This window comes from Amphiura filiformis, chromosome 3 (genome assembly GCF_039555335.1).
Source record: "Amphiura filiformis chromosome 3, Afil_fr2py, whole genome shotgun sequence".
Lineage (NCBI taxonomy): Eukaryota > Metazoa > Echinodermata > Ophiuroidea > Amphilepidida > Amphiuridae > Amphiura > Amphiura filiformis.
The window spans coordinates 85,024,378-85,040,467 of NC_092630.1; the positions used below are offsets into that span (position 1 = coordinate 85,024,378).

General features: G+C 35.1%; 1 protein-coding gene across 1 annotated transcript in view; it reads left to right on the forward strand.

Moving 5' to 3' along the window:
• The window catches only part of LOC140147566 (oxysterol-binding protein-related protein 1-like), an 89,210-nt gene that overhangs the window by 61,938 nt on the left and 11,182 nt on the right, over positions 1-16,090 (forward strand). The window contains 8 exon segments of the mRNA XM_072169346.1: positions 5,631-5,731; positions 5,733-6,041; positions 8,890-9,100; positions 9,977-10,074; positions 12,340-12,516; positions 13,554-13,751; positions 14,303-14,447; positions 15,777-15,821. Of these exon segments, the coding sequence (XP_072025447.1) occupies positions 5,631-5,731; positions 5,733-6,041; positions 8,890-9,100; positions 9,977-10,074; positions 12,340-12,516; positions 13,554-13,751; positions 14,303-14,447; positions 15,777-15,821 (1,284 nt within the window).

Below are 16,090 nucleotides of genomic sequence, written 5' to 3' on the forward strand. Positions count from 1 at the left end.
TTCCCAGCAAGAGAGATCAATTTCCCTCTAGTTAAGCAGGATTTGCCACCATTTCTTATGTATTTCTTTATTCAGAAAAGCAAAATTTCCCTCCAAATGACCAAATTTCCCGGCAAGGAGATTGCCGAATTGCCTGTTTTTTCCAGGCCTGCAAATGAGGACCCCATTCTGCATATGATTTAGTCCTAACCGAGGACACACCCACCCGAAGACTCGTCTAGTTTTATTCGCCCAAACACCGACTGACCAGACACCCCAACTGTGGACATTTTTATACATTTGTAATCTGTTGACTGGGGTCCCTGTTACACCGCTATATGTCATGTGTGTCCCTGCATATGTTTACAAACAGGCACACAACACACGTTCACCAAGTTCATGCTAGTCGTACTGTCGTACACATTTGTGCATATTGATAGATCTAGATGGTTTATACATGTACATGTACATACTGTTGTGTAATAAGAAACCAGGCATCCTACAATGTGTACTTTTAATCACTGATGGCTTCCTATTGACATTCAATACTGGATCCATGCTACATGCAAGTAATAAGGCCTGGTAGAGTTTTGATATTTCGTTTGATAATTTTCATCAAAAAGGTGCAGTTTTATACCATGATACTCTCCTATCTAAGAACGTCCCGTGTCATAGACATTGATGAGGATGGTGAAAATGAAGATGATGATGATGATGACGGCAACAATTGCGACTTCCATACTAATGATGATGAGGAAATGTACCATAAATAATAAATTCATACTTTTAATATTCTGACAGTAAACATGGGATCAATCTTTCATTCATCGACACTAATTTGACACATCCTATGAAAGGCGGATTGTGGGTTTCTTAGTATACTGCTTTTTAATAACATAATGGATTCACTTACTGAGGGGAACCCAAAGGGAATCTTTTAAAATTAGATCTGTATTTTGAGGAAATTTTCTACCCACACTAATCTAGTACATGAAGGTGAATTATTAAGATGCTTCTTGTGCCAAACTCGCATCTTCATGAGAGCCATCACTTTGTGTACAGTGTAAAGATATGTATGCACGGTGTGCATGTACCGGTATGTAAAATTATATTGAGCGATAACTATCAATAAAATTATGACTGTCGCTGAATTTGATTACCTAACTAGTAACCATATGCTGAGTATTGATCAAATTAATGGCCATCCATGCATTAAGCTTGAGAGACTGGAAATATGAATGAAAACTAAATATGACATGGCATTACCTGCTGTGACTCGTTGCAATACTAAATATATTGGTTTAATATTGTTGGTTTTCCTGACATCAATTGAGTTTGGGAATGATATTTGGTCTGTTGATTTTCAAAGTGGAAATCAACATGTACACATCTATGACATGGCCTAGTTGATTAAGTTGAATGATGTAACACTTACTGAGGGACGTTTGTGATATTAACAGAGATATGTGTGTCTTTTATTGTGGTTCTTAAGAAGCAGGGTGCAGTCATATCTCTGCAGTTACATTATTTTGTTTTAAGTGATTGTATTTAAAATTGTAATACTGGCTAGCAGTGATGAGTCAATCACCCCGTATCTTCAGTCATTTGACCACTATTTGGCTCATCTTATTCTCTGATTTTGATGAGGTGTGAATGTGAAAATGAGGGGAGACAATTAATCATGTACATGTATAAAATCTTGTCATTATAGTGAGTGATCAGGCTAAGAAAAAAATGTTCATTTCATAGTCCTGAAGATAAACCACATTTCCCATAATATTTATTATTTTACAAGCAATAACATCCATAATTTTTGCATGAAGTGGCAAAATATCCATCCAGTTAACTTATCCCCGGAATGGACCTACCCCGGGACCTAGATTCCATTTTGTCCAGGTATTGATGGTGGTGTGAAAGACCCCCTGGTCATGTTTACCAAAATCAATTAATTGTAATTAAGTTATCAATTGTTATTAAAAATGTTTTTTCTTTAACTCATTTACACGTTGAAATGTTTTCAATTATTTGCTTGAAAATTACATTTTACAAATAACACATTTTTGAAAATCTTTTAATTTGATTGCTTAATTTTGAAAAAAGCATACATTGTAAGATTAGATTTTGATGCAGGGCACAAATTATTATTATTATTTTTTGAATCAGTGTTTGAATTTGAATCTCTTGACACTGGGTTAAAACAACAATGTCAAATAGATTTTATGCGATTGATTTCACACAACAGATTGTGTCATGAGCTGTCATGCATTAAAATATTCAAAATGATATGAAAAAGATTGTCAATTATAACATGGAAAGCTTATCAGATGGAAGGCCATCCAAATTTCTTTTTCAAAATAAAATTAAACAATTTGACGGCCAAAAGGACAGTGGGAATATGTGATTTTGGAAGGTCACAAATTATTCTTTGCATTTCTAAAATCAATTCATGAATTGAAACTCTTGACACATGGTTTAAACAACATAATCAAATAGATTTTGTGAGAATGATTTCACACAAAACATTTCCTAGAAAACAACATTGCATGGGTGATATGCACTAGAGTACATTAGTGTTGCTATATATTCTAACATTAATTTCAAAAGGAATACAACCTTGAAAACAAAAACACAAGTTATGCACTGTGTGTTTTGTCCATACTATTGATTATTTGGATGCTTTTAGCAAAATGAAATGCGGAATGGAAAGAGAGAGAGAAAGAGTACAAAATGAATTGTAGAATGAAATGAGAAAAAAGGGAAAGACTCATGATCACAAGAGAGAAAGACCTACTCAAATCTACTTGAGTGTATCTATGACGCTGTATGCGAGTTCCAGTTTGGGGCATTCAGTTAATGTCAAGTTAATCTTGAATATTTTCATTAGCTAAGAAAAAATATTGTCTCAAAGCTCTTCTAATGTTGATATCTGGTGTATTTTTTACCATGAACTTCTATAATATTTTGCTGGCACTTCAACACATATTTAAATGCAATTATGTAATGACAGTTTGATACAGCTATTATGAACTATAGTAGAAAGTTCATCTGAATGAACATGAACACAGCTGCCAACTGTTGTAGTCGTAGACGATTTCAAAATACAACGCAAATGTACAACTTGGCATACTTAATGATGAAAATACTAACTAGTCATGAGTGATTTGGATTCAAATTTTTTATAATATGCACATGCGGACCTTCATCACTTAGTGTATGCAGACATTCATCGCACTATTTGTATATATTAACAGTTGTGTTCATTCAAATGAAATTCTTACTATATACAGGGATGTGAGAGTTCCTCTTTTCAGCTGGTTTCCTCTTTTTTTGTTTCCAAAATTTACGTGTTTTTCTTTTATTTTCAGCCCATATTTGGCGTTTTTACCCTGATTTTACGCTGTTTTTAGTGATTTTCCTCGTTTTTGGTCTGTGGCCTCTCAAACCCCTGTATACAATACTGTCAGTGGGATATCCATTTTAACACTTTGACATTGTGAATACAATCTACATTTTATAGGCTGGATTGATGAAGGTCAAATAATCAATTGATCAATAAATTTGTGATAACAATGTGTGGCCTTTTAAATCATGCCACATAGTATTGGGTTTGTCCTCCCTTGGTATTAAATAAATAATAAATTTGCAGCTTACTCAGTGATTATCAGTTCACTGGTCAGTACATGTAGAAGATTAACATGTGCTGGGTATACCAAACTTGATTCAAAGCTTGAACAATAAGGGACGCACCATTAGATACCAAGGGGGGGGGCTGGGTAGTTTTTTTTTGTCGCTACCATCTGAGAAAAAAAAAATTTGCTCCACCTCAGACTAAAAAAAAAAAAATTTGCTCCACCTAGGACCAGAAAAAAAAAGATTTGATGTCAAGGGTGAAAAAAAATTTGTCACAGTTAGTGCAGAAAAATTAACCTCATATAGCTTTTCTATTGCAAATTTTTCGCGCTTCTCGCGAATTTGCTCCGTTTTTTCATATAAAATATTTATTTTAGCTTCGAACTGGTACATATTTTTTATGCATTTGTTTCTGAAAAGTTGTTATGTGAGCCGGCTCTGTGAGTGAAAACACTTGATTTACTCTACTTCACCACAGATTCTCGACTTCACAGATTTTCACCAAATTCCATCCCAATGTCAAAATTATTATAGAAATCTGTGCCACATGCCGGGGCCACATGACTGATTTGAGAGCATTGGCGTAGATCCTGGGGGGATAAATCCCCCCAATATTTGCTAGGGGGGTCCATACAATCATCCCCAATGTTGACGCCTGTATGTGGGTTTCGGACGAAATTAACCTAAAAAACCCAATTTTTTTCACGCGCATTTATTTCACATTGTACCGTATTTTAAATAACCAGTTTAGCTTCAATATGCCAAAAAATTTCCCACCAAAAGAGGTTCATTATAGGCTACTTCAAGAAAATTTTTACACATAAAAATAATGATGTTTTTTGTGGCACTCGAAAATTTAGGTGCTACAAAACGTAAAAATGATTAAAAAAATATGGACAAAATTTTACAACTCGACAAACAAATTGTTGAAAATTATAGGACTTTACGATTGAAAAAAAAAAAAAATTTGTCTCTCCGAGGTGTTGAAAAAAAAAAAATTACTTCATCCAGGGGCTAAAAAAAAAAATTTGCTTCACCGAGGCACTAAAAAAAAAAATTTGTCACGACCCCAACTACCCAGCCCCCCCCTTGATATCTAATGGTGCGTCCCTAAGGGCTCAAAGTTCTGCAGAGCAAAGGGCATCGTAACTGATAATTTCATCACTGTAGGAATACCCCCATTTCATGCCAGACTCTACACCAAGAGTAAATAAGAACAATAAAAGGATGATCTATGGCTTGAGGAAATCATTGATTTATTTCCCAGTAGTACAATGTAAGATAAGTCACATTTCCTACAAAGCGGGCATAATTTCCTCAGTTTTTCATGTATTTCTCAATGTTTTTCCTAACAATTTCCTAGGAGAATATTAGCTTCCTGATTTGCTCATTGTTCCATGCCTGCCATCAATAAACTTACTATTGGTAACCATTGGAACAGCAACCGTTGTTATTATTGTTATACTTTAAATGCGATATATAAAGCACTTTACAGCCTTGTGCATTAAAGTAAACAGGCAAATTTATGACAGGGCAATACAATGTAGGTCCAGATGTCTTAAATCTATTTGTTATTTATATCAAAGATTACATTATGCTTCATTTCAAACAACTGTATTTTCTGTAAAACAAATACCATTTAACTCGATAGTTAGCATATGTGCTTACTATATATATTGAGCGCTTTTAAAAACATGAAATTGTACTATAGTCCGGCGCTTTATTTGTATCGATGATTTGCTCAAATCTCTTTACACTTTTGTGGATGTGGCTCTTCATGTGTGCATGTTTTAAAAGTGCTCGATAGTAAGCACATGTGCTAACTATCAAGTTTTTACGGTATGTATAAAGACTGCAGAACTACACTAAAAGATTGCTATTGTCGACGCCTGCACAGGTACACCGTTGCCATTGTACCGAAGGTATACCTGTGCAGGTGACCCCAAAAGGAATCTTGTAGTGTAGCATTATCACCAATCAAACTAACTGACAATTTTTTATGATCTGTTTCTTTCTTGTAGTTACGAAAACTTCAATTAGAACAAGCCGTGGAGAAGACACGGGTGTTGGAGGATGCGTTGCAGTCCTTAGCACGTGAGCATCACCGACTAGAACGGGTCTCCAAGTCTGACATCAAGTCCCGTTTACTTTGATGTCAATTCCGAGGAAGGGGATTACCGCGCTACAAATGAAGACATCAGTGATGATTGTTTAAGTATCAGTTCCAACGAGAGCTTCCATAGCACCATGGATACACAAGTGACGGATGGGTTTGCAGATATGCATGTGTCTGAGAAGGAACCGCCAGTGCAGCCAGTTAACCATGTAGGCAGTGACAAGCATGGAACGACAGATCAGGAGGAGGAGTCCAATGGAAAGCAGCCAATCACAAGGAGCAAATCAGCTGACTTCATTATTCCTGGCTGCCATAGGTGAGTACAGAATATAATGAATAGAGGCATTCCTGAATCCTGATGAAGAATTTTAAATAGTTCCTCGCACACCGACATCGCCTGGTTAATAATTACATTGTACAGCAGAGACACTAAAATCAATACCCGGGATTGATACACGTGAATGTGCTATGCACGATTTGATATTCAGACGATAAATCTTTGGATACCGGGGTAGAAAATGATGAATATCTCCCGTAATTTTTTTATTCTAAAGAAGCCATATTTTGATGCTTGCACTTGAATATATGTGTTGAAAGGATATGATAGTCGTTAGTTTGCGTATTGAGAAAGAACCGCGCGTATTGAGCTCAAAAACTGACAAAAATTCTGATTGTATATATGCGCCGAACTATAGCGCAGCGTAGGCCACACGTGGAGGCAGTCTAAAAGCAGATGACCTCATGGCGTATACCATGCTCACTCTACAGAGGTCAGTGACCAGGCTATTGTCAATAGCCTTAGTCGGATGTCCCTCGGCCCATTATGCGTCTCAAAACTATTAAACAGGTCGGAATAAAATGGACATGCGTGACTGTGGATTCAACCTACCATGGCGATTTCTGCCATGAAGATATCGGGGCGATGACACTGTCTCGCAGCATAATTTTCTCACCTAAGAGCTTTCAGAATGTATCACTATTCCTTGTTCACTCGGTTGATGGACTGGTGAATGATGCATTCCTATTTCTTTAAGGTGTAATTATAATCAGACCAGCTGTCGCAGCAAGGAACAGGAAAATTGGTACAACACTGCCACTACCATCATCTCAGTAGTAGCTAGGGGTCATCACTAGAAAATTAAGTCAACTGGTGGCAATTTGATCCAAGGGCATGCTAGAGACTTGTGATCAATATATTGGCAATCAGGATGGAAGTAAACTCGAAAAAGTCGTAAAAGAATGTTTCGCTCATTGCAACTAGTGATAGTGATAGGCTGTACAGCCCAAAAAAAAGGTGATGTTTCAAAAAGCTTAGGGTACCAGCTGAATTGAAGCAGCTAGTCCTCCTGAGCATTTTGACACCTTTAAAAAAAATCGGTTGAAAAATGAGCCAGTGCCGGCCAAAAAACTATGCATAAGGGGGATTTCGGACTCCCCCCCCCCTATTTTTCACTATTTTGACAATTATGGGCGTTTTCTTTGCTGTTTGTTGGATTCTAATGATAATTTACATGATTTTGGGTCCCCTGGATATATTTATGCAATTTTTACACAAATCGTATGTTTTGATGCAAGTTTAAGAGCCAATTTAGGATGTGAGGCGCTGTTCAGCCTAATAGCTGTTACGTATCCCCCTACTAAAATTTTATCATTTCTTATTATCAAATCAATGTTACTAATAAATAACAGCACCTGTCCAAATTTGAACTCTCAACCTTATTTCACTTGTGCGTGGTACCCATTTGAAAATGTGTAGAGACGCTTCCATTGACTTACATGTGATACAAAGTTCGTTGACCCCTGTATATTGTTATGGGCAGGTTACCCCTGTATTAAAAATTAGCGCCACAGCCACACCAAATGCGATAAATGGCTGAAAATTTCAGAATATGGATGATTGATGATTATCTCTAGTAGTATGATTAACTTAAAAATAAAAATAGTTGCGAAAGGGGTCGCTAAAAGGTAAAGCGCCCTCACGGCCTAATGTTACCCAAAACCGTTAATTTTAAGGACACGAAAAAGTTTCATTCAGACACAAAGTGCATAAATGACCTTCCTGGACCTAAAACTAAAGTAGATACCAAAAATGCATCCTTAATGTGATAAAATTCCCCTAAAACTAGAAAATAAAGGTCAAATCCGCCCCCCCCCCCCTGTGTGTCGTTATTTGGCCCGCACTGTCTCAATTTTTGGCCGATTTCAAAAAAATTGGTGTCAAATTACTCAGAACAACAAGCTGCATCAAATAAGCTGGTACCCTAAGCTGTTTGCAACTACACCCTTATACAGCCTATCACTACTAGTGAATTACTTAGTGTGACATCACATTGGGTACACAGAGACAGAAACTTTTATAATTACATTGAAATATATTTTACAATTCAATAGCAACCAAACTATTCTGAGAAAAGTAGAATTTATCCAGTTGTTATGACACAGACATGTGACACTCACTCTTTGTGCATGTGTGTTGGGGGGTGTTAGTAGGTGAAGTATGAAGTAAGCACTGTACAATGGCATTAGTTACAGGTGAGAAACTAAATTTCAAGAAAAGAATTTCAGCAGGAGTTACCTGTTACTTTGTATGTCCCCTTTTCACTGTGTCATAGGGAACTGGTTGAGATTGTGTCTATTGTAATACAGTTAACAGTTTAAGTTAGAGCTGGGTGAGGGTTTGACTACACAATGTATATGGGTTACTAGGGTTTTGGTTATACTTTTTACAACATGTAATAGGCCAATATTATTCAGTTATGGGTTTTGTTACTGAGCCTGTTTTATCATGCTACTTGTGTCTTGTAGGCCTACTGGTGGACATCATGTTATTTAAATGAGGATGAGTGACGCCATAAAGAAAAACATAAGAAACAGGTGTTTGTTTAGCTCTCAAGATGTATGTTTGAAATGTGTTTGGTCTCCTTGTGACCCTCAAATAAATAAAGCCGAGGACCCCTGCTATAGGTGCTGTCCATAGCTGCACGCACTATTGTATAGCAGTCCATAATGATATGTCTTACTAATTATGAGCTGAACAAAGTATACGAAGTCAGTTCACTGAAGGGCAATTTGAAGTTACCAAGTACTCAGAATTGTACCTCTAGCTAATATTGATATATTTAAAATATTAATAGATATATCTGATATTTTTTCCTACCTTACAGGAATAAATTACCTGGTGCAATGCTTAGGAGAGATCAATTTAGTTTGTGGACTGTGTTAAAGCAGTGTATAGGAAAGGAACTCTCCAAAATCACCATGCCAGTAGTCTTCAATGAACCAATGAGCTTCCTACAAAGAATGAGTGAATATGTAGAACATGCACAATTATTAATTAAAGCTGACAGCACTGAAGACCCTGTAGATAGAATGAAAGTAAGTAAACAGAGGATGAAAGCCACAATTTCTCCGTGTTACAAAATTAAAAATCTGTGTTACAAATTGGACGATTCCTGTGATTTGCTGTTTTCCAATATAAAGCACTCAAAAGTGAAAAACATGTTTTAAAAGTGTATTTTGTACAATGTAGGCCTAGAATTAATGCTAGAATGGATTATTTAATGATTGATTACTGCTAAATAATCACTTTTCTTTGTTTTATTTTGCAAATCAACACAAAAGTTAGACATTTTACACAGTTTTTCACTATTTGTGTCATTTTCAAATTTCTGTGAGTAAACCCCAAATTCTGTGAATTTTTCTGTTTTTCCGTATCACAGAGAAATCGTGGCTTTACAGAGAATTCTTAAGAATTCTGAAAATTTTTATATGAAAAAAATAGCGCTTAAGGATTTTGAAATGAAAACCCTGTATATAATATATATCCTCTGTGGAGTTTTACTCTCTCAGCCACCACTCATCTTGCCTTCTCCCGTTGTTTTTGCTTTTCTCTCATTCTGTTTTCCTCCACCCTTGAATATTTCCTTCAATAATCAGTAGAAAAGTCTGTAAAGCACTTGACCTGCATTTTAATGAAAAAGAAACAAGACAAAAACTTAATATGCTTATGGTTTTAAATCAGGTTAATTTATTTTATTTTATATTCATACTACTGAGTAGAAGATAGTTGTAAACCATCAATTAGGTCAAGGTCACTGATTCTCAATTTATTAAATTAGTAGAAAATAGTCTGTACTATGGAAAAGTGAGAATTTTTGAACTGCCAAATTGTCAATAAATATGGCAATTCTTTCTCAATGAAATTACCCAAATCACTTAAATTATGTATGTTCTTGTTTTGAATTCTTACAGTATGTAGCCGCATTTGTGTTATCCGCTGGTGCATCTAATTTAGACAGACTTAGTAAACCATTTAATCCTCTTCTGGGAGAAACATTTGAACTTATAAGGTAAGACAGAATTCACCATATTTACACTCAAAATGTCACACTCTTCAGTTACTTAAGTGAAAATAATGTGATGTCAAAGATGTAGGCACAATCTAATCACTACTCCATGTTGCTTGGAGTAGGAAGTATAATATTAATCTTGGCAGACCTGCCTGTTACTGAGGATACATGTGAAGTTTAATTTATCAATTTAATAATTATGCTTTGTGTGAAACAGTCCATAGCTTTTTATGTATTATACATTTTTTTCTAGTGCAAAAGAAATAGAAAAATAGTAGAACCTTTATCATGATACTTCCATCCAAATAGAACACTGATGTGGAATCACAGATTAAACCAGATAACTTGAACTCCCTATATCACCACATACAATAGTGCTATCAGCTATGGGAAGGGGGAAATTAGGGGTGTCTTCTTTTGACACCTGAAAATTTAATAAATCAAGATTTAGGGCCAGAATGTTATCGTCAAATCAAAAGTTGCACTTAACAAGTTTGTCAATGTGATTTCACAGCATGGCTAAACCATGGGTAGAAAAGGGGTGCACAATTATTACATTATACTTTGTGCTAGACATACACATTTAGTGTGTCATCATTGTAGGTATCCCATTACATACCCTATTGGTCATTGATACTGCCAGATGTTAATATCATTTATGCTGTGTAATGTAAATGTACTTGACAAGAATTCCATCCATTGGGCTATTCTTTTTGAAATCCTTACACCCCCACATAGGGGGTGTAGATTACAAGTGGAATCACCCATTCAGGTAACTCCATTCTCACTCTATGTGCGGAAGATGAAGGTCATGTTTTTATAGAGGGTGTGTGGTTTTCAACTGGAATGGCCAAAAATGGCCAAAATCACTCAAGGCTCCTTAAGTCTTCACTACAATATATTACACTAAATAATAATAATAAAATATTCCTAGAAATATTACATAGATAATATATGCAAAGCAAATACAAATTAATACCAACCCTTTATTTTATTGTCAACAAAATAATTTGATGTGATTGTAATACACTAATAAAATTCATAAATAACAGATATGGAGGTCACCATGCAATAATAGTATAACAATAATAATAGTTACCTATACAGTTGACTGTGTAAATTTAAATGCACAGCAGCAGCATGTGGTCAGTTAGCTGTAGAAATCTTAATATTTTAATAGGGCGATCATGCATGAGATTTATAAGCTCAACTTTTATTACTGATTTGTTTGGAAATGTTTGACCGTAACCAACTTTGCCTATATCTGTGCCTGCATTTGTTGTCTGTGGTATAGCCTACCTTGCTTCCTTTTCGGTTGTTTTACAATTACGTTATTTAAAATTTTATTTTGTTACTGTACACTTTTATAATAATATTTTATAAGCGCTCTGGGCCTTATGTAGTGGCGCATTATACTTATTGTAATGTAAAGTAATGTAATAAATGTAATTACAGTATTTGTAACCAAAATTAAGGAGGGAACAAAAAATGAAAACAGCATAATATTTTAAGATGTTGTACATTTTATAGTCTGATTGATTCTGGTGGCAGTTTATTTACACCTACACACCAACTCTTCCAGCATTGGCACATGTACACAATGACCTTGAGGCACACAGGTGTTTAAACTATTATGTTCTCTATGTGCTATTGTTTTCGCGTACAGAATTTTCATGATTTTTATGTTTTTGAAAACTTTGCAAGTTGATTATTTCGTGAATCTATATGAAGTTAACAAAAATATTAAATGTAATTTTGTGTGTTTTTATCTTTACATTACTGTGTCCCATACACAAAATTTACAAAAATAAAACCCCTGCAAAAATAAAAGTATACAGTACACTTTGCACATGTATGCAGGTGATTAGAGGTTAGCAAATAAATTGCATATATTACAATGCAAGATTGCATTCATATTCATAGAGTTGATTTATTTCTTTATTTTAAAAGGCAGCTGCCAATGAGTGTCATTATGTTAAAGTCACAGTTTGGGATAAATACCGTATTTTCTGTAACAGACAATTACCCCTCAAATAAACGCTCCCATACATTTTTCAATAAAAAAGTGACTGAAATGTAAAAATTTCCATGTCATCATGTAAGTAAGCTTAAAAACTTGCATTTGTGCTGGCCATCATTGCATGGTCAAAAACTATTTAAACTTGTTTTCATTGTTATACCAGATGTATAACAATGGTTCTTGAAATTTGTTGGGAGGAATTAATACCTAATGTGATGCTATCAATTTTGTTATTATTGTTACAGAGAGGATCTAGATCTAAAGATGGTATTGGAACAGGTTTCCCACCATCCTCCTGTGAGCGCCTTCCATTGCCACTGTCCGTCTTTTGAATTCCATGGCTCTATCTATCCAAAGCTGAAATTCTGGGGCAAGAGTTTAGAAATTGCACCTAAAGGACTTCTCACTATTAAACTCAATAAGTAAGTGATCAAAATGAGTTGTAGTTTCTAATGTCTCCAAGTAGTGTCTCCAAGGTACTGTAGGTCAAGTGGCAGTTTAAATTGCACATCTTCAGTCATCCTGATTTCCGCTGGTCAAGTGCTAAGAAAATAGTCATTCAAACCTGTCACAGTAAGGGATATTTTGTGTTTTAGTATCAACTTTGTAGGGTATGGTTCAATAGATATCCACAAAATAAAACTTATTTCCAGAATTTCAGTTGATTTGTCAAGCTAATTGCATGTATTACTGTGCCCCAAAAACTGTAGTATTGTTATTTCGGACTGTCAACAGCCTGAAAATACAAACTGGATGACATCTTTGTCAAAAGACCAAATCTGCAGAAAAGATTATATGCACACAAACATTATGTAGTTCAAGTAATGGTATAACAATCTCAACTTTTTGGAGTAAGTTGGGGTGAGATTGTGGATCACAAAGTGACCATTTTAAACCTTTTTTTTTTTTCGGCATGAATTAGTGCAAAAATTTAATAGTAGCATAAAATGGGAATAATATTCAAATGGAAAGTGTTTTGTCCTGATACACAATGTCTTGTATGTCACACTATGTTGTGTGCAAATGTGTGCTACACTGTTGCCTATAACATGTTACTTGATTACATAACTGTGAGGAAGTGATCTAAATTCTGATATTTAAACTTACTGATAAATGTCATTTTTTTCTGTCAAATAATGTTCAATTGTCATAAATATTTCACTTCCATTGTAGCTTCAATAAAGTAGCATGTCACAAATAACTTTGTAATTATAGTCTGTCCACATAGAAGTACAAAGAAAATAGACCTCGGAAACTGGAGGTATGAGAATAATTATTTCAGTGCAATGCTTCTTTGGCGCGCCAACTGCTGCGCGATTTGTGCACCACGCTCTTTACGCATCGCGTCGCGCTCGCGTGTGACGCAGAGCATCGACCCCCGATGCCACAGATTTGGTTTGTACTTCTAAGTGGACAGACTGTATATTATGTAACCACCTCTTGGTCCTATTTGTTGTAGACATGATGAAACCTACACATGGAACAATCCCTCTAGCTGCGTACACAATCTAATTGTGGGTAGACTATGGATTGAGATGTATGGCATAGTAAACATTATCAATCACAAGACTGGTCATAAATGCTCACTAGATATGAAACAAGCTGGTTGGTTTGGCAAGGATATACATAAAGTGGAGGGCTATATATCAGATAGAAGGTAGGTATAGATGTGGTAATTCCTCATTGAGGTTTAAACTTGTAAAATTCCAGTCATAGGAAAACGAATGAGACCTTCATCAGGAGTTAATACTTTTACTACTCTAAGACATATATGGCCACATCTGTAATGATTTGTTTTTAAATATTTAGTAAAGTTAAACCAATAGCGTGAACATATGTATAAAGTTTGATAAATAAAGTCATGTGCAGTGTTAGTTTGAGCTCTTTTGTCCTTTTTGTGTACCAATTCATTTTTTATATTCTTGTAAAGACCTTAATAGGCATCCCTCTTGCCAATTACCCATACAAATATCATATGTGAGGACCCAGAGATTTCTTGTAGATCTACAACATACTTACTTAAATCCCTGGATGACCCTCAGAAATTTTTGCTTATTTCATGGCTGCTCTTATACATATGCACAAAGGAGAATCTCAAAATCTATGTTCTATTTATGTATTTTAATATTTTTAAATACAGCTATAATGGGGATTATGTTTTGTATCTGGTACATGTTTATGACAACATATTGTTCTGTATTTCTGTAGGGGTAACAAGAAGTGCAAGTTATTTGGCAAGTGGGTTGAATATCTCTATGCTATGGATCCAGACCAGTTTGATCAAGCACAGTCCAGTGAGAAACAGGAAAGGAGAAACAGTAGGTCTGTTACATCCAGTCCGAAACCAGAAAAGGTACGTCTTCCTTCCCCTAGCTCTGTTCATCCGTATATTAGATTTATTCACAGATTGATTACAATCGATATTAAACAAAATTCCTAAAAAAGTGTAAAATATTTTCAACAATATTGATACTACTATTGCATAAAATGTGTTTGCACAACATACACCATGCATTAATGTGTGAAGGAGTGAATAACATCATTTGAAACAAGAAAAGATTTTAAAAAGAAATGTTGTGATCCAGCATTTAGGATTTGCATGTTTTACATTCCATCCATGTTAGATGTGTGGTTTGGTTTTCTGTATGTAAGATTTATGGCTTATTAACCGCATAATGATGGTTGAATACCAACATTAATCATGATAAGTTGCATCAATTATAGTTGTCAATATCTAAATGATTCAAAATTGTGTTGAGGGTAAAGGAAAGCAAGCCACAAGATGTCTTCTTAGCTGGCATGATTTATATCTTTTTGATGTGTGATTGCATGACTGGCTATGTAAACTAGTATGTATAATATTAAATTACATACTTTAATTATTGAGCAACTTGACACTTAGTGGGGTGCATTAACCAGAAAATCTAACAACAGGTGAAAGGTGAAAAGGAAATATCTGAAGTAAATTAAACCACAGGAGTTGCTCTCTATCACATTAAAACATTTTAATTCCCATTCTACCAGGGTTCCAAATACACAGAGGCTTGGGGAAATTCACAAAATAACCTCCTGGGAAAAATATTTATTCATAACAAAATTTACCTGCACGGACAAATTTACCTGCACGGACTCATTTTCGTAGTTTATAAAATAGCCCTAAAACCAAAAAGTCTGTATAACTGACCGTATATCATACCAAGTAGTTATGCGTACTTCCTTTTTTTCAAGAATACTTAGTAAGGATATCAGACCCTGATGACAGAAATAATGTATTACTTTCCATTTTTGTCATCAAAGCAAGATAATGCTAAAAAATAGTCATACGGAATCAAGTGTCTCATATTTAAAGTTTGAATCAAAAGACACATGAAGCAAATACTGAAATTTATATTGGTAGAGAAGACTATATATTTTTTATGCTGCAATAGAAATATTACGGAGGATTAAGCATGTTATGTGTCCTTGTTAAGTTTGGATAAGGAAATTTAAGAGTAATTTTAACCCCATTTCCTTGTGTATCACAAAACATGGGGTGTATATAATTAGCTGTAGACTGGGATACTGTTGTATAACATAGGCTTAGATATTGTAGAAGAACACAATAGTTTTAGTTAATGGATAAGTCAGGACCTCGATCCAATCCTCAAGTTTTTTGCTTATTTTTCCATGAATCATCATGCAGGGTAGTTTACCCAGGGGTTACCAACCAATATACAATTGGGCTAAGGTCAGTAAGAGTTATCCATGGGTCTAATATGTCTCCTCCTCAATCTGTGAAATTTTCCTTTGCTCTTTTTGTTTAATTTGCTGTGAGAAATATTGATTTTTGATGATCAAGTCAGATACAGGCATACACTCTGCGAAGGATATTCAAGAAGCGTCTACAGGTGCCAGGCAATTAGAGCCTTTGTTTGAGATGCATCAGTTGCATATGATGCATGTGTCCATCCGATTAAAGTTTCCAGTCAGTAAATGATATTACCACCATTTCCAGAT